The 21014-nt window shown below is 41.8% G+C and overlaps 2 protein-coding genes across 8 annotated transcripts; both read left to right on the top strand.

The window, feature by feature from the left end:
• Positions 1-168: 168 nt before the first annotated feature.
• On the top strand, positions 169-17204 carry LOC113217785 (death-inducer obliterator 1). Of its 6 annotated transcripts, none has more exons than XM_052277423.1 (26): positions 169-351; positions 929-1062; positions 1204-1374; positions 1449-1678; positions 1757-1912; positions 3766-3844; positions 4083-4166; positions 4428-4651; positions 4726-4890; positions 4966-5569; positions 5647-5777; positions 6511-6561; positions 7520-7612; positions 7700-7968; positions 8057-8233; positions 8327-8397; positions 8517-9520; positions 9852-10061; positions 10153-10254; positions 10340-10486; positions 10574-10680; positions 10841-11111; positions 11181-12187; positions 12273-12569; positions 12816-12924; positions 13000-17204. In XM_052277423.1, exons 2-26 carry the CDS (start codon positions 942-944, stop codon positions 15601-15603), a joined length of 8484 nt encoding a protein of 2827 aa, XP_052133383.1. In that variant the 5' UTR covers positions 169-351; positions 929-941; the 3' UTR covers positions 15604-17204. The 6 variants fall into 6 exon arrangements, with proteins under 6 accessions (XP_052133383.1, XP_052133381.1, XP_052133386.1 ...); XM_052277421.1 differs by having other exon boundaries at positions 1757-1936; XM_052277422.1 differs by lacking the exon at positions 169-351 and adding an exon at positions 628-646 and having other exon boundaries at positions 1757-1936.
• Positions 17205-17403: 199 nt separating this feature from the next.
• On the top strand, positions 17404-20388 carry LOC113217824 (cyclin-K). Of its 2 annotated transcripts, none has more exons than XM_026437902.2 (8): positions 17404-17567; positions 18096-18325; positions 18399-18530; positions 18613-18718; positions 18792-18849; positions 18928-19100; positions 19187-19336; positions 19806-20388. In XM_026437902.2, exons 2-8 carry the CDS (start codon positions 18107-18109, stop codon positions 20222-20224), a joined length of 1257 nt encoding a protein of 418 aa, XP_026293687.1. In that variant the 5' UTR covers positions 17404-17567; positions 18096-18106; the 3' UTR covers positions 20225-20388. The 2 variants fall into 2 exon arrangements, with proteins under 2 accessions (XP_026293687.1, XP_026293679.1); XM_026437894.2 differs by having other exon boundaries at positions 17416-17874.
• The last annotated feature ends 626 nt before the right edge of the window (positions 20389-21014 follow it).

Raw genomic sequence — 21014 nt, 5'->3', positions numbered from 1 at the left:
TTTACTAACGATGGACAACTTATCTTTTTAAACGATAAACACTATTCCAAACTTAGAGAAGTGTTTCTTCCAGTTGAGTGTTTAGTTCCTCCAGCAATAACTAGGCTACTTTAGACACAGGTAATCACTAGAGTGCCAGTGCCATGCTGCTGCCATGCTTTGCGGTGCGTCTGTATTGCGACGTGTTGTGGAACACGCCTTTGCTCAGCAAAACAGTGATGGCTCAAAGAATGTTGATGTTGCGCAGTTTTTAAAGAATTGTACCTCATCAAAGCAAAACTTTGCCTTCTACGTAACATTTAAAAGCCGCTAATATGTCTCCGGAACTTTTTAACTATTAATTGTAGCTCAGTAAGTGTGTTCTCCGTCGTTATCAGGGTGCTAGGGACCCGACAGGCTCGCTGGTAACCAAGATGGCTCCACCATGCATACTTATTTGTGTTTTGCTTAACTGTGCCTGCATCTCGGCTCTCTCTCTGCCACTCTCTGCAGAGTACTTCTCTTTCAATCTCTTTCGAAATTTTGAATAATTAGATTTTATTCATTCAGATATCGACAGAAGGTAATGAACCCCTCTTCGCACTCCCCGGGTTTTGTACAGTAGTTGATGCATTCTTGTTTGTGTACACATCTTTTCATGTTGATGGTAGGGCACTTTTGTGTTACCTCTTTCGTGTGCACCTGAAAATCACGCCACAATTTTGAATAGTGTCTTATCACCCTTCAAAATTTTGTGCAGTAATTATACATAACCCTTCAATTTTCTATATTTACTTCTGAGAATATTGTTTTTAAACTTTGTTTCAATTTGTTTCTATTCCTCTTATGAATACTGTTTTAGAGTCTTAAATTACTTTGTCAACTTTGTCAACTTATCCTGCTGGTCATTTTTTCATCTTTGTTTTGTTTCTTTTGCTTGAAATGTTAGGTATCAGAGCAACATGGCAAGCACACTTGTTTTAGATAGTGTGGAGGACAAAAACCCTGACAATGCTCTAATTGTTCTGATAAATAGTGATGGAACTGTTACTGTTGATCCACAAGTGCTTAAATCCGTGCTTGGTAAGTTCTGTCGTATCAAAGACACAATGCATCTATTACGTTTTCTCACCCTAAAATTTTCAACACCTAAGTTTGATTCCATTGACCTGTTTGTTCCTGTTTTTCCATTTAATTTATTCACAACCCTTTTTCTTCCCTCAGAGAACAAACAAGATGCTACAGTTAGTGTTGTCAGGGTTGGGAAGCCAATACCAAGAGACTCTGGGATTGACTCAGATATTGGAGATGTTAGTCAGGTGAATTTGACCGTGGAGGGATTCTACTCGCCATCTGCTGCCACCTCCCAAGATCTTATTGATTGTTTAACAAATGGTACTTGTTTTATTTTGAGTGAATGTTTTTATTTTTCATCAAAATGTGATAATATGACAAAGTTTTATTTTCAGGTGATGATGAAGAAGATGATATTGATATCAGTTCTTTAAATATAGTAGATCCTGCTTCGGATGCCATTCACATAGATCATTGTTACACAAACAAGTTAAGTAACCGGCAGATCCTTCAATTATCTGTGGGAGATTTGAAGGCTGACCTTCAGGCTCAATTGGAAGAGCCAGATGGTTTGGAAAACTGTCCTGTGTTTCGTCAAGATGGAGCTACACGAGGGAAGCTCAAGGTAGGTCTTCACTCTTTTGAAACTAGACAGTCAGTTCAAGCCCCTACAAGAATCACTTTTATTATAATTTTGTTTCAGTTCCGCACCTTGCGCGGTGGCAAAAAGCAGGATCTTAGTGGCAGACGCAGTGTTGTTGTTTCCAATGATTCATTGGAGACAAGTGCAACAACTTTGCAGCATCTCGTTTTGAAACCTCCACCCAATAGCCCGGCATCGGCGACTCTGGTTCCGCTGGTAAAACCACTGGTGCTGAAGCAGGTAGCGAGAAGGGAAATGAGCAGGGGGGGGAAGAATGTCACGGTGTCGGGAAAGCACATGTCAACATTCAATTTATTAAAGCCTCCTCCAAGTACTCCTGCCTCTGTGTCAGTTGTGAAAATTCTCACTCACTGTGATCTGAAGGTGTTGGCAAAGCTCACTGTGAAGCTTGTTGATACAACCCACACTAATGTAAATTTTAAGTGCATCACTATTCCCTTGGCAGAGAAGCAGATATATTCAACATCAGCTATTGAAAGAGTAGATCATATTTTACATAGGGAGGGGGGTTGAACCCACTTTTTTTTTTCTGACATGTGAAATTAATAGAAACAATGCTGAGGAGAAAAACATAAACAAAGTTATTTCTGACAACCGTGCTCTAAGATCAATGAAGCTCCCCCTTTCATACTCAACTCGCTCGCCTAATTCCCACATCTTAATTTAGTTTTAGTATGTTTGTGCTTTTGTTATTGAGCTAGCTTTTCATTAGACCTTATCCCTATGATGAAGTGTGTGACTATTTGCTCATTCACCATTTAACTTTCAGGTTGTACTCACATCCCAACATCCCCAACAATTCATTGTTATCACTACAGTCGATTTTTCTGTCTTAATCTTCCTGTATTTTTTTCATTTTGATGTAATTTGGAATGTTGTGCTACTTCAAGCACAGCTTTGTGGATTTTTATTAGATTTTGCAATGAATGTAGAACAATTCAACTCCTTTTTGCACTTGTTTGTTCTTAACTGTGTGTGTAGTTAGTAGGTTTAATCATTCTATTGAAAGGTAGATATCTCCATGCTATTCGTCAGCTTTAGTCTGTCTGTTTTGGCTTAATATAACAGAACTAATAGCCAAATAATATCTACACATGCTTTCCAGTGCACTACAGTTAAATTTTACGTCTGCTTAGCTCCCAGTAATATTTTTACTTTCAATAAATTTTTGTATGTGTATATTTTTTAAACTAATCATCGTTTATTTTTATCAGGCTTGTTTGTTGAAATATTTCTTCTACAACTTATCTTGCACTTACTCAGTGATGGTATCAGTAATCTTGCAAATTTTCCCTGCTCTTCATGGTGTTTGGACCCTAAACTTGATTCCTTACCTATCCTTGCATCTCTGAAAAGCACAAACTCATTTATTGGCCTTTTCCCCTGTTTTTAGTCATATTTAACAGTTTATGTTTTTCTTCTTTATTGGGAAATTGGTATTTAACAGACCACTATTTCAAGCAATATTTGTCAATTTGCTGAATTGTTTTGTTTGACTCCTTTTTTTTTTCTTTTATCAAAAACCATAGTACTCAGTTTTGTTTTTTTTTTTGTTTTTTGTTTTTGCCATGATTTTCTTATGCCTGTTTGATTTTACTCAATGTGGTTACTTAAAAGAGCTGGTACTGGACTAAATGTTATTTCTTCCCGAGCCTCAATCTAATATTGCATGTGGCAGGAGAGGAGTTAAGGCCTTATCCATTTAATGTTGGCTATGTATGAATATTTTGTTAGTTATCTATACTCTTCAAAAAGTTTACTTTCCCCACATGCCTGTAATTATTTCCTGGTTTATTTACTGGTGTCGCACTTGATTTAAGAAAAGTACACATTTCAGTAAGATTTCTGAATTTTATTAAAACCTTCATTTTTTCTGTCCTGTATTATTTTTTTTTTCATTAACTGATGTATTATTAATCAGTTTTCTTTTTTCAAAAAGTTATTATTTATTTTCTATGATAACAAAATTTTGTGTTCTTTAAGTTTCTATTATAAAATGAAATTTCAAGAATACTATGTGTAACGTCATGTTATCTTTCTGTCAACAGCATATTGTGAGTTCTTCAAACAGCCTGAAGTTGAGCTCTCCACAGTCAAGTCTACCCCAAAACAAGGGGCAAGTGAAAGGTAACCTATCATTTCATTCTAATTTTCTTCTATTATAATCAGCAAAGAACTGCCTAGCGTAGTTAAATCAGAAGTTCTTCTTGACCAAGGGGTGTGACCTCATTATAGTCCTGTTCATGATGTAGTTAATATGGTGACGACTCTTAGATATTGTGGTCCTGTTTTTGGTACATGTTAGTGCCTGAGGACTAATTTTGCCGTGATTCAATTGAATCTAAACTAATCATTTTGGTAACAGTTTTGGTGCAATCTGCAACTGGTGTTCCTGGAAGTGGAGTGGTCCTGACTCGGTTGACACCGCTAAATGCACATCCCCCAACAGGTCAGCAAAGCTGGGAAATTTGTCTCCTAGCCCTCAGCTTCTACCTATTCTTCTTGTCTACTCTGTTCTATTATAGCTTAAAACCCTTGTGTGATATCAAACAGCAGCAAACAGCAACAGTGTTAACTAATCTGCTTCACAGTATTAACAGCTGTAAAAAGAGCTGATCCTCACTTTCTATTTGCACTGTATGTTGTGGGAAACCATGTGTGCAGTCAAATGAATTAAAATTGAGTTAATGTGTTTGTTTTATTATTACAGTTTCTGGATTTGAAAATGGTCAGATTCAGCAGCAGCAACAGCAACAGCAGCAGCAGCATGTCCTCCACATCAGTCAGGATGGACAAGTTGTTCACCAGCCTCCACAGCAGAAAGTCATGGTGGTTCAGAATGACTCAGCATCTTTATCATCCTACCCATCAGCTATTGAAAATATTCCGTCACCTATTGTGAAACGCGGGGGGATCACATATGTTGCTGCAAGAGTAAGGCATCAATTTTTGTCTCGCATGTGATTTTGATTGGTGAAAATTTGTTACAGATGTTTTTGTTATTACAGTCTCGAGGTGGAATCAGGGGCCGCGGTGGCTTAAGAGCACGGGGTGGCAGAGGTAGAGGTCTGTTATCACGGGGTGGACGAGGTGGTTTAAGAATCAACCCGGAACCATTGGATCAGGCCATGGAAGATGCCTTGAGTGCTATGATATCTCCAGAAAAAGAGGAGGTAAATTGGCTTTGCTGCATTTTTAGATGTTAAGAAAAATTCTGGCAAATTTTATTTATTTTTACTTATTTTTAGGCTACCTCACCATTAGATTCACCAACACATATTAAGAAACTTAAGATAAAACTAATGAAAAACAAACCTGAGGAAACTTCATTCAGTCCAGTAAAGTCACCGAGAACTTACAGCAAAAAAATTCATACAGCTGCAGTTTCACCATCGCCTGAATCTGGAATAGATGATAGTATGATGAAACGACCAATTAAAAAACTTACAGCTGTGCCGCCGTCAACCACTTCCTCCCAAGAATCGCCTCAACCTTCTACGTCAACACATTCCCCTGCATCAATTGATGCACCTGCTGTTGCTACACCCTCCTTGACAACTGTTGGAGTGTCGTCTCCAGTTGGCATTGGTTCTGCATCCTCCAAGAAGTATCCGAGGAGAGAGAATCGCAAACCACCTGCCCACCTTTCTGAAGGATTTGGGGCTGATTTACTGTTTTCAGCTCCTGATATTATTAAGAGAGTAGTGAAAGCTCCATCAAGCCCAGCCTCTCTTCCTCAAGCAAGTCCCTCAGAGCCTCAAGCAAGAACAAGTGATGTGGGTATTGTGGCAGACCCAAGTGTTACCAGTGGAGAATCACAACAACCTCAATCGGGAAAAATGGATTTATTGGGTAATCTTACACTTTGAAAAGGAGCAACTTTTAAGTGAACTTGTTATTGTTATCTAATCCAATAATTAATTACACAGGAATTGAATCAACCCTGGATGACCAGACAATTCTTGATACCATCCAGAATCAAGTATCAAAGTCAGAGGAAGAGCTTCTAGCAGATGCACTGCTTTTAGAGGATTTAGAAAGCAGCATACCAGCCCTGGAGGTTAGTGATCAAAACTTCGCCATGGTTTGTTTGAAATATTTGATTTTTGTTTTGAAACTAAGGGGGAGGGGACGAAGTTAAGTTTTAAGAATGGAATGTTGAGAACAGTTTAAATGTCTTTATTCAAAATTTGATTTCAATCTTCTTAATGCAAGTAACTTAGTTCACACCTTTCCATGCTACTGAAGTCTTTGCATATGGTTTACTACAGCATAGCTGCAGGACATGCAAACTCAACATTTTTGCAAACTTTGGTGTCTATTTCTTGTTTGGCAGCCAGCATAGACAAAAAATTATCAAAAGGATAGAATAGCTTAAATTTAAAAATTAATTTCAAATTAAGGTGATCCTCTGTATACATTTTTATATACTATCGGTTTACAAGATAAAGAAACCAAAATCTCCATCAAAATTTTGAATTTGCATGCCCTATTTTGCGGGCACTGAAGAAGAGCGGGTAGAACAAAAGCTCCCTGCTTTCCCTGGCAGTAGGTTGCGCTTGTGGTTAAGCCTTATTGCTTGACCAAACAGCAAACAGCACCCTTTATGTTCTACCCGGTTTGCTTCCTGTTTGATAATCTAATCCACTTGATACCATTTTCATCATAAAATATTGTTGAGTTAATTTGGTACAGTTTTAAACTAAGTTTAACTAAAAGACTACTGATAAGGAAATACAGTTGAATATTTTTCATGAAAAAAAAAATGAGTGTGTGTGTGTGTGTGTGTCCAGTTGATGCTGGGTGAAACCGAGAACGCCATGGAAACTGGACACATTTTACAGGTGAACTTCCCTTTGTAGATTGACCTGCTTGAAGTGTTTGTTGCATAATTTAGTTAATGTTTAATTTAATGTAGATGATCAACCAATGGGTATAGCTGTGGTCTTTTTTTTTTTCTATCTTATTTTTTTCCGCTATCTATCTTTCTTTTCTTTTCATGTGTTCTGACATTTCTTACTGAGTACCAGATAGTTATGTTAATGGGACACAACTTAATCATTTGTTCAATTCCTTGGAAACTCAGTTTCTACTCCTTTCTGAGGCACTAAGTTTCAAAGCACATTATATTTTACAGCATGTTTGCAAATGGGACATTACATTTTTGTACCTATCTGAGGGAGAGGATTATGTACGTAGTATCTATTTCATATCTCTCTTCCATTAGAATTTCTTTGTTCTGATCTCTGATCACAAATCTCACAAATCATCTCAGTCCATTCTTAGCTTCAAAATTCCAATTGGCTTGATAGCGATATCATGGGAGGAAGCTTTATCATGAACTAACCCTAAACAAAAATAAGTTTGGATTTACTTTTTTTTTTAAACTATTAGTTTTATAGAATTTATGAGTGATACAACACTGTCTCTTTCTTCAGATAAAACTCTCAAACTCTTGATTTTTTTCTTAATTCAATATACTTGAAGCACTGTGTAGGGGTCAGTACTTTGGAATCTTATGTTAGCTCCTACTTAATTTATGGCATGTGGGTATCAAATAATTTCTATTCTTATATCTCTGTCGCTTTCCCCAGTACTTTTAAGACTGGATTGCTGTCTTACAGCATTGTTAACTTCACTTGTAAATTTTCAGCAGATGCCTTCCACCTTGTAAACTTCTTCCAATCTTACATTTCATTTCTTTTTGTTTTTGTTTTTGTTTTGTTTTAATAATAAAAATAATGTAATCTTTATTTTAAAGCCCTTGTGCCTGTGTAAAATTTTCTTTATTTCCCTTTCTAGGATGAGCCATTGGATCAACAACCAGCTTCTGCAATAACCACAGAACAAATTCCCGTACCTGAAGCCCCATTAGTTACGGAAGCCAGTCTCATGGTTAGATTTTTTTTGCTTTGGGAATTTAACTTTCAGTTCTCTTTCAATTTCTGATGCAATATTTATTGTGATGTATTTTCTTTGCAGACGGCTAATGTCACTACTACTGCCAGTGTTGAAACCAAAGATGAGGATATGAAGGAAGATCTGCGCCATACTCCTATGGAAGAGCAGCCAGCAGACTCAGCTGTGACTAAGGCGGAGACACCAAGGAGACGCAGCTCAGTAGAAAAAGCAGAAAGCGGTAGTAATAGTAAAAGAAGGAAATCCACTGATAAGTCATCTAAAAGCCCACGGCGAAAGTCAGGAGAAATGTCAGCCAATGATTCTAGTGATAAATCTTCTGAGAAAAAAAGGTCAGAGTTGTTATATTTGTGTTTGAATTCAAAGTTAAGTCCGTGTTGTTGACGTTCTTAAATGTAATATTCCATTCATAACTTGTAGGAGACGGTCTTCATCTATTAAAGCCCTTCTGGAGGATGATGTGGCATCTGAGGTATCTGAGGAAGAAGGAGAAGTTGATGGTGACAGTGCTGCCCTGAGAAGTGATGATGAGAGCTGGAACTCTGAAGACGACCCTGATAGATTGTGGTGCATTTGCCAGAAGCCTCATAACAACAGGTAAAATATTCTGTTGCCCAAGTTGTTTACAATCATTATGTACACTTTATTAAATGCATCACTGTATTTTCTTGTGTATTTTCTGCCTTACAGGTTCATGATCTGTTGCGACGAATGTGAGGAATGGTTTCATGGACACTGCGTGGGAATTACGAAAGCGATGGGTATGTTAAGCAAATGTGAACTTATAATTGTTTAACTAAATGTTTGGAATCTTTGTAAATTGAAATGAAATGTACATTTCTATCACAATTATTCATTATTTTTTTTATTTTTTTTTCAGGATCTCGCTTACCTGAATGGACGTGCCCAAAATGTAGAGGAGAGCCGATGGATGATAAAAAACCATTATCTCCTCCTGGTGCTAGATCTGTGAGGAAAAGCTCTGGGTCGGATTCTGCAACACCTTCCAGAACTGTGTCCGGGAACAAAATAAAACAACTTTCTATCAAGGCTCTACTACCCTCAACTAAATCAAGTGAACACATCGACTCAAGAGAACCGAGTTCCCCCAGCAAATCAATTAAAACTTCCAAAGATTCACAAGGTAAAATAGGAAGCAAGTCTCCTCTGAAATCAGCATTGATGAAGGAAAGTTCCAAGTCTTCTAAAGAATCTTCACTGCATCAGAAGCCTGCTTTGTCTAAAGAAACGTCCAAAGCTACCAAAGAATCCTCTAAAAACCTTAAGGAAGGTGGACTGAAACAGCCTTCCCTTAAGCAAACTAAAATACCTAAAGAATTAGCTGAGAAATGTCTCCAGCCTGGTCAAATTGTCTGTATCAGATGTCGCAAAGCTGCTTCTAAAACTGGCCAGCTGTATTGCAGTGATACCTGCATAAATCTTTATGCAGAGGAAACACTCAAAACATTGACAAAACCTGGTGAACAAGCTAAAGCTGATCTTCACATAACTGTCATTGAGAAGAAGACTGGAAGAATATTTGCAAGTTCAAATGGCCCACTTGCTGCTGATTTGGCCAAATGGCTTGTAATGAACCCTACTTTTGAAGTTGTTACTCCCTTGCCCAAGCCAAATTCCAAGTCATCAAACATGTCCTCTGGGGGTACTCCTTCAACGCCTGCAAATTCGGCTGCCACAACTCCATCAGTCACCCCGCATCGTTCACACAGTTCAAGCAAGGAAAAGGATAAAGAGAGGGTAAAAATAAGTAAGCGTGCTACGAGTGCTTCTGCACTCCGGGCTCAGCAAGCAGCCTTGGAGGAGCAGCATAATCTTGAGCAAAGCAAGGTTGCTGCAGTCAATGCAGAAATTCCTTCCAAACTAGTAAGTGGCTAATTTGTGATACATAACTTAAGTTTAGAAATTTTCATCTAATTTTTAACAATTATTCTATTCAATAAATTCTTGCACGAGATCATTTTAATTATTTACCCTTTATTTAACTTGTGAAAACTTGAATCATTTTCATTTTTGCACTATTAGATGAATGACAACCATCCCATAGACAATAATGCCTGTGACTAGACAAAGTATATGTCAAATTTAGTCAAAAGTACATAAATATCAAAGTACAACAATCTTCCAGGTTGTTCTTTATTTCAGTTGTAGTGTAGCAACTCTGATCTTATTTCTTTCTTACCTATCTCTCTACCAGGCCAAATCAAAACTAAGCTTTCAGCTTCCTAAGTCGCAAGGTCTACAGGGACCTCTCGGTAAAGCACAGTCTGGAAAATCTGATACACCGCATAAAGGTGCAAGCAAAAGTAGTGCTTTGAAACTACTGAAGCAATCTACTTTAGTATTTACCCCTGACGCTGTGACAATTAGTCCTAGCACCTCAAGTCAATCAGCTTCAAAACCTCAGGTATTTTTCTGCATCTTAAGAACATTTGTGATTCTACTTTGAAAATTATTGTTAATTGCTGTAAAAATGTGCGATTTTTGTATTCTTCCAGACTCCTCAGCTCCAGCGACAACCCTCCCAGAAAAATGAAACTCCTAAAACACCAAATACTCCAACTTCCGTGGCATCTTCCCAATCCAGTAAAGCAACTTCGGTATGCCTTTTTTCATGCAATTCATATTATGTTCTTTCCCCATATTTACCTTATCATTATTTTATGTAATGGAATTATCTTGCAGTCCTCCAAGAAACCAGAGAGAAAATCCAGCACAGGAGATTCTGGAAGCCGAAAGAGTAGCATAGATGATACGCCTAAAGATAAGGATAGAGAGAGAGACCGGGACAAGGGTGAACCTATTCGACACACAGTTAGCAAAACTCTCCAGGTTTGTCAATTTCCCCAGAGTAATGTACCTTATGTGCTTTATCTGAAATTAATTTTATTGTTAAACACTCTTATCCTGGAAACTTAGGAAGCTTTATCAAATCGTTTGAAAGACTGCAAAGATATTAGCCCCAGTGAGGATGCTCTTCAGAAGATAGCAATCTCAATTGAAGAAGAGATGTTCTCTCTTTTCAAGTAAGTGTCGTCTTTTAAATAAACAAAACATTGTCATGGCACATAGGTTCCGTGAGCATTGCTCATACGAAGATACAATAAATAATCTGTTAAATCATCTCTTTTATAGTGCAACTCTTCATATCTGGTTGTTTTGTTATTATTTTTCAATTTATTGTAGGGATACCGGCATGAAGTATAAAGCAAAGTATCGATCACTAGTCTTCAACATACGGGATCCCAAAAACCCTTCCCTCTTCAGAAGAATAGCCGATGGATCACTGTCTCCTAGTGAATTAGTGCGATTCTCAGCTGAGGAGTTGGCTTCTCAAGAACTGGCTAAGTGGCGTGAGCAGCAAGCTCAACATCAGTTAGAAATGATCCGAAAGAGTGAATTAGATTTATTACAGATGGCTAAATCAGTTGTCATGAAGACACACAAAGGAGAACAGGTATGATTACTTACAAGTTATTACTTCAGCAAAGCGAATGAGATCTAATAACATTTTTCTTTATCTTAGGAAATCGAAACAGAGTCGTCAGAAAATGTTCCTGAAATTGATCCCAATACAACTGTCACCGATCTGGTTTCTGCTCTTAATGATTCAGTTACATCTACGACTTTAGAAGAAACAGAAAAAATGGAACAGGGAGAATTAACTAGGAAGGAACGTGAGTTAGAGCGTAGGCAAAGAGAGAAAGAGAAACAGCGTAAGGATGATGATGACCCTGAGTATTTGAGAAGTTCACATCACAAACACAAGGACAAAGATAAGCACAGAAGTCATAAACATCATAGTAAAAAAACGAAAAGTAAGGATCGCGAAAGGAGTCATGATCGAGACTCTAAGAAAGAAGGAAGGAGAAGTCGCAGCAGGAGCAGGAAAGACTCCAAAACAAAGAATAATGAAAGAAGTCAAAGAGGAAGTCAAGACCATAGTACAAGCAGTACTAGTAGTAAGAAACTAACTGATCTCAAAACAGAAGAGTATGACCCCTATGTGCCTGAGTTTGTTACTTTTGAGTCAAAGAAAGAGGAAGTTGATGTGTCAGACCACGAACCAACTTCCACAGTGATAATTAAGACTCCAGAGATAGGCCTAGAAGAAAGTACATGGGCAGATGATCCAAAAACTGTGTGGCGTGGTTCTATTCATATGAATGATGTTGCTAAATTCCCAAGTGCCTTGCAAACTGTTTCTGGAGATACCCAAGATCTTGGTAAAGAGTTATCTAGTGTTATATTTTGTGTGGGTCGTATTCCGACCCAACTGGCATGGGACTACATTGCCAAAATCAAGAAGACAAAGGACTTAGCTGTCTTACGCTGTTTAAGCTCAGAGAGCAATGAAGATGAAAGGGAAGCTTACATGAAACTCTACAGTTATTTGAGTAATCGCAACCGCTTAGCAGTTGTAAAATCTCCATCAGCCAATGTCAAAGACTTTTACATACTACCTCTGGACAAGGATGCTCCTGTTCCTGCTGTATTAACCCCTCTTGACTGTCCCGGCTTTAATGAAAATAGGTAAGAGGAAGTTAGAATATTTGTATTGTGGTTGGTCTAGGTTGTATTCCTGAATAGAACTCATACTTCTATTGATGTTTTTCAGACCTCATCTCTTACTTGCCATTGTTGTATGGGCAAGAAGAAAGCGAACTGCCAGTGAAGCCAGTTTGACACCATTGGCACCAAAAGGGACCCCTCTGTCTGCCAAAGTTTCAAAACTGGTTTTAGATCAAAACCGACATACTTCAGATCCCAGCAAACTACCTTCAGACCCTATTAAAGTAGTATCTGTGACACCCTCCATTAAATCCTCTCTCTTAGCCTCTGATGCTAAGGAAAGAAGCTATACACCACCACTTCAAACCAGCAAACGAAGCCATACACCTCCTGGATCACCAAGGTAAGCATCACAATGAGTGAGCATTTTAACAGTAAAATCCATTCTAGCTAGTGGGCAAAGTTATAAGAGAAATGGGAGGGCTCATGTTCACTAGTACCTTTGTGCTGCTAGTGGCTGCACCTGTGGAGGGGTAAAGACTTGACGAATCAGGCACCTTGATGTTCTGACTGTATGATTAGTCCACCCACTAGATAGAATACACTATGATCAATTGGTAATCTAATGCTAATAAATTTCTTTGAACAGTCTTTCTCCAAAAGTCAATATTCCATTACTTGGTGACCTGGAAGATGACAATGCCCCATATTCCCCAGGAGATGGAGAGAGTGATGAAGAAACTGAACGTCAAAGAGCGGTACGTTTTTGAAAATTCTGTGAATAGTGCATAAGGAAACATTTTGCCTACATTATGCATTTTTTCTATTTCTAGGAGCTAGATCGAAAAATTTATGAAGAAACCCAACGAATTAAATCCTTGGAGAGTGTCCTTAGAGAGAGTCGGACCCCAGCACTCAAAGAAGACAGTGAGGAAGACGACTCAAAGCCCTACAGCCCGTCCAGATCCTTCACTCCACCAAGCTCTCCTCCCCCGCCTCATCTATTGAGCACTAAATCATTACTGAAATCTGACAAATCATTGATGAAGGTGGACCCTATCATACAGAACTATGCAGGCTTAGGTGACTCTCCCGACGTTGACGAGGGCCCATCGTTCGTCCCCACCGGTTGCAGCTCCTCTTTCTTTGCCACGCCCATGACAAGCAGCAAGTCGTCGCCTCCTTCTAGACCATCTACTCCTCCTATATCGAGGAGAGAAAGAAAGTTCTCCAAGAGCGCAATGACTAGTTTTCTGAGCGATGACCTCTCACAGCATTCGGACGCAGCGGACACTTCAGACGCCACTCCGTTCTCCCAGTCTAGATTGGCGGGCAGCGAGTTCATCCCAGGTCTTGGCGAGTCATCTTCGGAAGCGCCCCAGCCGTCGGACTCGGACGACTCTCAGGAGCCTCTGCCAGACATGTCTCAACCACCCCCTGCAGTCGGGCCTGAGCCCCAGGCCTTACCCTCGGCCGTGCCCGAGCTGCTGGCGGAGCCTCTGCCGGATCTATCACAGCCACCACCGAGCATGCTTCGGCCGCCGCTTCTGGGCCAGTTTATCAACTCCGTGACCCCTCTGCCACTGCCATTGCCGCTCACCCCTTCTCACATGAACCCTCCGGCACCAGCCTTCGCCACGCCCTCCCCGGCGCACATGAACCCACCCCCTCCTAACGTCCCGTCGCCGGCGCACATGAACCCACCCCCACCCGGGACACACTCTCCACCGGCCCGTCTTCCAGACATGTCTCAGCCCCCACCCCCGCCCGGAACGGGTATCGCCCACCTACCCGACATGTCGCTCCCACCGCCAAGCATCGCTCAGCCCTCACCCAAGCCTTCACCCAAGCCCTCACCCAAACCTGCACCTAAGCCTTCGCCTTCGCTGCTGCAGCCACCTCCACCAGGCATGGAGGATGACCCATCGTTCTGCAACGAGATGGACCTGGAACCTCTATGTGGGTACCCTTCTACCCACCCCAGCGCGGGATCGGGAGCGGGGGCGGGCGCCTCTGCCGCTCCCCTGCCCCCCGACCTACCGGAGGACAGGCCGCCTGAGCCCGCGACCCCGCCGCCGCCGCCACCCGACACGCCACCGCCGCGCCCGCGCAGAGAGTCACCGCCCCTGGCCCGGAACCCTTCTCCTCCAGCACATCTGTTCCGAAACAGGTCGCCATCTTTGTCACCTCCACCAAGACGATCCAGGTCGCCTAGGTCTCGATCAGCGTCGCCCTCCGCTTCAGACTCATCATCGTCGCGGTCGGCCTCCTCGCGCTCCGCCTCTTCCGGCTCTGACTCGTCGCGCCAACGCTCGCGCACTCCAAGGAGTCCGCGGACACCACGAAGTCCCAGAACTCCCAGAACTCCCAGGAGCCCCAGAAGCCCGAGGACCCCACGCAGCCCGCGGAGTCCACGGAGTCCACGAAGCCCACGAAGCCCACGAAGCCCACGAAGCCCACCGCCGTCTTCACGTGTGCGGTCGAGGTCGAGGTCGAGGTCTCTGCGGTCGCGCTCGCGTTCCCGCTCGCGGTCACTGTCGCCGCATACCTCGAGGCTGGCGCGTCCGCCCACCCCTCCGCGCCGCAAGCGTCGTCACTCTTCACCCGGCGACCTGGACGAGGCAAGCAGCAGCAGGAAAGGCGCCGTGGCGCGCTGGAAGGACCGGCCGCCGTCGCCCACCGAGGGCTACTACAAAGACAAGCCCTTCAAGAGGCGCTCGCGCAGCAGGAGCCGCAGCTCGCGCAGCAGGAGTAGAAGTCGCAGCAGGTCTCGCAGCCGAAGTAGGAGCCGCAGCAGGTCTCGCAGCAGGAGCCGCAGCTACCGCAGCAGATCGCGAAGCAGGAGTCGCTCGTATGACAGGAGCCCCAAGCGTGGTCGCGACAGAGACAGAGAAAGGGGCCGTGGTGGCAGGGACCACCGGGGCCGCGACTACCGGGACTACAGGGAGCGTGACAGGGACCGCTGGGAACCGCGAGAGTACCCGCACGCTGGAGGCCACCCAGGTCACCCAGGCCCACATCCTGGCCATCCTAGAGGACACCCTCACCCAGGCATGCACCCAGGGATGCGCGGACGGGGCCGAGGTGGTTGGGACCGCGGCAGAGGCAGAGGAGGATTTCCTGGCCGCGGCGGCTTCTTCCCCAGAGGACGTGGCGGTCACTTCAGAGGTCGCGGTGGCCCAGGCTACGGACCAGGACCAGGACACGGCCCCGGCCCTGGTCACGGACCTGGTCACGGACCTGGCCACGGACCTGGCCACGGTCCTGGTCACGGCCCGGGTCACGGGCCTGGCGGGCCTCCTCCACACCACACGCACCATGGCGGGGACGCCCACGATAACTATGAAGGCGATATCCGTAACTTTGAAGAGAAACAGAGAGAAAGGGCTATGAAAATCAAACGAAAGGAAATGAAGAACAAAAAGTCTTGGGAATGAATGATGTCTGGTTAACCGTTCTGTTCTTGTATTTCCAGTTCCTACCTATATTATGTCTTTTGGGGCATGGATCAATTTGTCTATATTAATTCTCTACCTATCATTGAAAAATTTCCATTAGTTTGCTTTCTCACCTGGATTTGTCTATAGGCAACTGAATGATGTGCAATAATTTTCTTACTGTAGCATTCCCCCCTGTTCTCAAGGAATCATGGCCCAACTGCATTTTATCAGAAATGTAAACTATTTGTATGGTATTGATTTTACAGCAATTTTTATGTACCTCACTAGGGCATGTTGTCCATGTTTAATTATATTTGTTGTGTTAATTCTCCTAGTCTTTCTCGTCTAATCTTCAATTGGATGTATGTATTCCTCAGCGTAGATTTTTTTTTTTTTTTACTGGGAAAGTATCATTGTGCACGTGTTGTGTGTGCTGCTGTTGTTTATGTGAGTTGATGTTACTCACTGACTGCTTCCATTTCACTAGCTTCCTCTTTTATATCAGATTGTTAAGAGTTTTGGGTTGTATTTTATTTTCTAGTGTTAACACTTTTATTAGCATACTTTGGCCCCCTTTTGTGAATGGAGGAATTTGTAGTTGGTCGGCTGTCTCCTAGCACGAGCCTACTTTCTATGTACGTGCAACAAAAAGCAGTAGACTATTTTCTTCAGATGCACATACATTCTTATTTTAAAAATATAACAATTCAACATTTATTAGACTAATTTAAAAGTTGAATCTCAATAGTAAAAATGGTCATACTTCACATGTTGTAGGGGAACATACCTGTTTGGAGACGCACCACTCAATGCCTCAATTTTTTCAGTCTGTGGGTAGTTGACAAGGAGCTTTAACAATTCAGTATGCCATCCCAGTTTTGAAATTTAGGAAATCATCAGTATAACTTACCTATTTGTTAATTTGAAATTAGCTATTTTGTTCATAGCTATGCAATATATATAAACTTACTCTAGAAGATACAGTTCATTGAATGAACTTATGATTTGTTTTTCAAGGACTCAGAATTATTTCATTCCTTAGTAGGCTAGTACCTGTGAGTATGAATGACTGTGTGTAGATATTAGTAATGTTATTTACCAGTGTATCATGTGTATGTATGTAAAATGTGTATACTGGCCGTGAATGAAATTTTCAAATGTGATATGTAAGGAGGTGATTCTGAGTCTCCCTATCAATTCTTTGTTATTTTCCTTGACTTTTTAGAGCACTTTGTCGTTGTTTGATATGAGTGGGCAATCTTGTGTAAAAAAAAAAAAAAAAGAAAGAAAAGATTGAAAATGTACATAAAATTTAGATTGTATAGAAGGATATTGCCCTGTAAAATGAAATCAGAGAGGATCGAATAGAGTACCAGTTTTAATTGCCACATTAACTACAAGCTTTTGTGCTCTTCCGTTTTGTTGATCTCCAGTGTTTTTTATGTAATAAAGCATAATCATCTGCTTTTCAATTCATGTTGTATCAATGTGATAATCTCTACTCATCCTTCCTCCCCAAAGGCTTGACTACTGCTGGCATATTTATGTCTTATTCTTATTTGAAGTATTCGTGTATATAATAGATATTTCAAATGGCAGTCATGAGTTTTATTTCACCCCTTCTATTGAAAGTGGTTTTAACATTTAGACTTATAACCGACGACACAATGTCTTTGTGACATAGCCTAGCCCAAAATTTTCTTGGTTTGCACGGCGCAAGTGTCAGAACGGTCAGAACCAAACTTAAAAATTTCAAAACCTATGCAGACATTAATTGGAACAGACCAAATCCTTCAAAATCAACCATCAGCTTTCGTTTCGTTATCGCAAGGCGGTGCCTCAAAGTATATATCTACTGAGCACCACTGAAATTTGTAGGAACTTATAACTATTCGAACAGTAACATACTTTTGTCACGAAAATCAATTAACTATGTCAGTGAACTTGTAGAAACGTAGGACGTAAGTATGATAAGCATGAGTAGTTTTGTGGCAAGGTTAGTAGGCCAGCAATGCCGTTGACATCCGCGCCGCGCCGATACCGAGGTTAGGGTTCTCGGCGATTTGGTTGCTATCTGCAAACGCACGAGTACAAGTCCAGCCTTTAGCCCAAGTTTAGACCTACATCAAACCGGCAGATTATGAGTAGTTGTGCTCGCACATTTTTGCGGTAGTGATCCTGCAAACGCACAGTCGTCGTCGTCCACTATGTCATCAATGGACCTTGATGGGTCGACGGACGCCGACTTGAAAAATAACTTGAAAAATGGTATGAATACAAAATGTGATGGCTTTTGGATTTAACTGCTTTTACTTGTCTGCTTCTTTCTGAAACTGCTTTTATGAAGCCTGATAGTGTCTTGAGTGAAAAGAGAAAGTAGCATATTGTTTTGTTACAGGTATATTTCACCCCTTTCAGGGGGTGGGGATATCAGGTTGTTATTTCTTCACTAATGTTCTGACCTACCTGTTTATTTTCCCTTCCTGCAGGTACTACCAATATGCCTTGTTGGTACTTTGACAAAAAAGAGCTCCGAAACTCACCATCACTGCAAGATGGAATCAGTGCCGAGACAGAAAGCAGGTACCGCAAGGAAGGAGCCCGTTTTATTATTGATACAGGAACAAAGATGGATTTAGGATATAACACAATGGCCACTGGTGTAGTCTACTTTCATAGATTTTACATGGCCCATTCATTCAAAAGTTTCCCTAGATATGTAAGTATTTGCGTTGAATCATGCTGCATTTTCTTCTTAATGCATTCCCAAACTCAATCAAATTTAATCTTAGGTAACTGCTTGCTGCTGTCTCTTTCTTGCTGGAAAAGTTGAGGAAACACCAAAAAAGTGTAAAGACATCATTAAAATAGCTCGTGAGAAACTTTCTGATGAGAAGTTCCGACAGTTTGGTGATGATCCCAAGGTAAAGTTGTTAAAAGTGTGAGAACCTCTCCCACAGTCATCAAAGAATCAATAGTTATGGAATTTCGGAATTATGTTTTCAGGAGGAGGTAATGACATTGGAGCGCATTCTGCTTCAGACAATCAAATTTGATCTTCAAGTTGAACATCCCTACAGCTTCCTCCTAAAATATGCCAAAAGCTTAAGAGGTAATCATTCCTACAAATTGTATAAGATCTGCCGTTTAAAACAGTCGCTAATGGATTTAATTTTAAATGATAGGTGATAAGACTAAACTGCAAAAAATGGTCCAGATGGCTTGGACATTTGTAAATGACAGGTATGAGAGGATGCAAATTGTGTTATCCTGTATTTTCATTTCATGAAATTATTATATCTATCTATTCTCTCTCTCTAGTCTCTGTACAACTTTGTGTCTACAATGGGAACCCGAAGTCATAGCAGTTGCTCTCATGTATCTGGCTGGAAAACTCAGCAAATTTGAAGTAGTTGACTGGCAGGGGCGCACTCCAAAACATTTACGATGGTGGGATGTCTTTGTTGAAGATGTTACTATGGATTTATTAGAAGGTGAGGTTACTATAAAATTATCATATTGTTTAGTTTGTTATGCCTGTTTCAGTTTGTCTGCTAACTAACTCTCTCAATTCCAACAGATATTTGCCATCAAGTATTAGATCTTTATTCTCAACCTCAAGGGAACCAAGTGCCTGATTCACCTCCTTATGAAGATGTACCTCCAGGAAGGAAAGACAGACACCATCCTCAACCTATTTCGCCAGCTCAGCACACCCACTCACCAGCTGGTTAGTACTAATGACTTTGTGATATTAACGCAATTTTATTCAATTAGTTATATTCACAAGAGCTATTAAACAATTGACTGGTATGATTTTTAAAACTTTACTATGAGGGGTGTTCAATTTGACGTTAGACTTTCCTTCCCTGCTGCGGGCGGAGCTATTGTGGTGGGAAAGTCTCTTTGAACTGTACACCCTGTATTGTCTGTTGGGCTCATGCTATTGCAACCACACTTATCACAGTGTTCCTGAAAACTGTACTATACATCACAAAAGGGTAAAATTTTGACTTGGGTTTTATTTTTATGGTGGCCCCAAATTGGCCTTGGATAGATCAAGATGGATTATGGGATCTTAAATTTGCTATCCGTACCCACCACCCAAAAGTGGTATAGCTCCACTTGCGAGTGCCAGAGTGCCACGTATTCTTTATGATTAACTTGCAAATGAATCTCTTGCTATTTTCCTTTGTCAGGAGTTCCCCCAGTGAAACGCAAGGACAATGAAAGTTCATTGGACAAGCTGGACATGTCAACAATTAACTATAGTAGTTACAGCTCTGCGGGACCAGCTTTTCCACCATCATCATTCCCTGCTTCCTATCCACCCACAGGATTCTTTACTCCTTCGCAACCTCCCCCCTCACTTCCTCCTCAAATAATACCGCCACCAACCCTTCCTCCGCCGAACATTCCTCCACCCTCATTACCTCCTCCAAACCACCCCCCTCCTGTTCTTCCACCCAACCACAGCCTGCCGCCGCCCCCGCATGGTCCCATGGTTCACCCACCTCTCTCCATTCCTCCCCCCCATCTAGTTCCCCCTTCAATGTCACAGCCACCTCCTACTCATCTACCTCCTCCAACAAGACCACCATATCTTCCACCTCCTTGATAGGTTATGAGGTATATAATAAATGTGTATTTATTGTGATTTTTTTAAAAATTAAGTATTTTATTACAATGTTACATTGTAAGTTCAGAGTCATTGTCAATCAACTGTAAGTTTGTATGTTTTGTAATTACTGTAATAAACTATTGTGATTTCATTACAAACGATGTCTGTTGTTTAATTTAATTAGTCGTTGAGACCAAAGTGAAGTAAACTGTGGAAGGTCACTGTTGCACCATTATTGCAACAACTCGCATCGCCGACATGCGGGTGCCAGCGGATCCATTCTCGGCCAGCACCACCTGTGCCCCGCGGCCTCGGGTTGTCAGATCTGGGGATGCGGGATGGCATGAACATCTTTGCAAAGGGATACGGCAAGTGCGAGCCCCAAAGCGAACCGGAAAGTATGGAAATCGCGATAGGAAAGGAGACATCTTAACAGCAGCACATACGGAGCGCAGTAGGAATGTTGCCGTTCCCCTCGCGCAAAAATTATTACCAATCATAAATTGCCAGCAGTAACGACCCCATCGCGTGGCTGCCCGACTGTCGGTGACGCTGAAGGGTCGCCGCAGTCAGTGACCAGTGACTGACTGAAGGTCTTGCAGAGCTGCGTCCAGACAAGAGGGTCGCTTGGGTTGTTTGGGTCGCTGTGGGGTCTCTGAGGTCTGCGCAGAGAACCAAAACGTGGCTTCTGCGCCGGCTCAGAGACCCAAGCGACCCAAGCAACCCAAGCGACCCTCTTGTCTGGACGCAGCTCAAATGTGGCGCTCCGCCGCCGCCGCTCGGCAGG

The sequence above is a fragment of the Frankliniella occidentalis genome, unplaced genomic scaffold (assembly GCF_000697945.3).
Source record: "Frankliniella occidentalis isolate FOCC.00 unplaced genomic scaffold, Focc_3.1 Scaffold10, whole genome shotgun sequence".
NCBI lineage: Eukaryota > Metazoa > Arthropoda > Insecta > Thysanoptera > Thripidae > Frankliniella > Frankliniella occidentalis.
Note: the sequence above shows the minus strand (reverse complement) of the source record. Positions and strands in the feature narration are given on the sequence as shown.

Bases quoted from the DNA above. Each gene is read 5' to 3' on its own strand.
- LOC113217785 (XM_052277421.1), top strand. From the start codon at position 942: ATGGCAAGCACACTTGTTTTAGATAGTGTGGAGGACAAAAACCCTGAC. The intron at 3,845-4,082 runs GTAACCTATCAT...TTTTGGTAACAG, and splicing joins AAACAAGGGGCAAGTGAAAG to TTTTGGTGCAATCTGCAACT. The intron at 5,570-5,646 runs GTAATCTTACAC...TTAATTACACAG, and splicing joins GGGAAAAATGGATTTATTGG to GAATTGAATCAACCCTGGAT.
- LOC113217824 (XM_026437894.2), top strand. From the start codon at position 17,814: ATGTCATCAATGGACCTTGATGGGTCGACGGACGCCGACTTGAAAAAT. The intron at 18,850-18,927 runs GTATGAGAGGAT...CTCTCTCTCTAG, and splicing joins TGGACATTTGTAAATGACAG to TCTCTGTACAACTTTGTGTC. The intron at 19,101-19,186 runs GTGAGGTTACTA...CAATTCCAACAG, and splicing joins TACTATGGATTTATTAGAAG to ATATTTGCCATCAAGTATTA.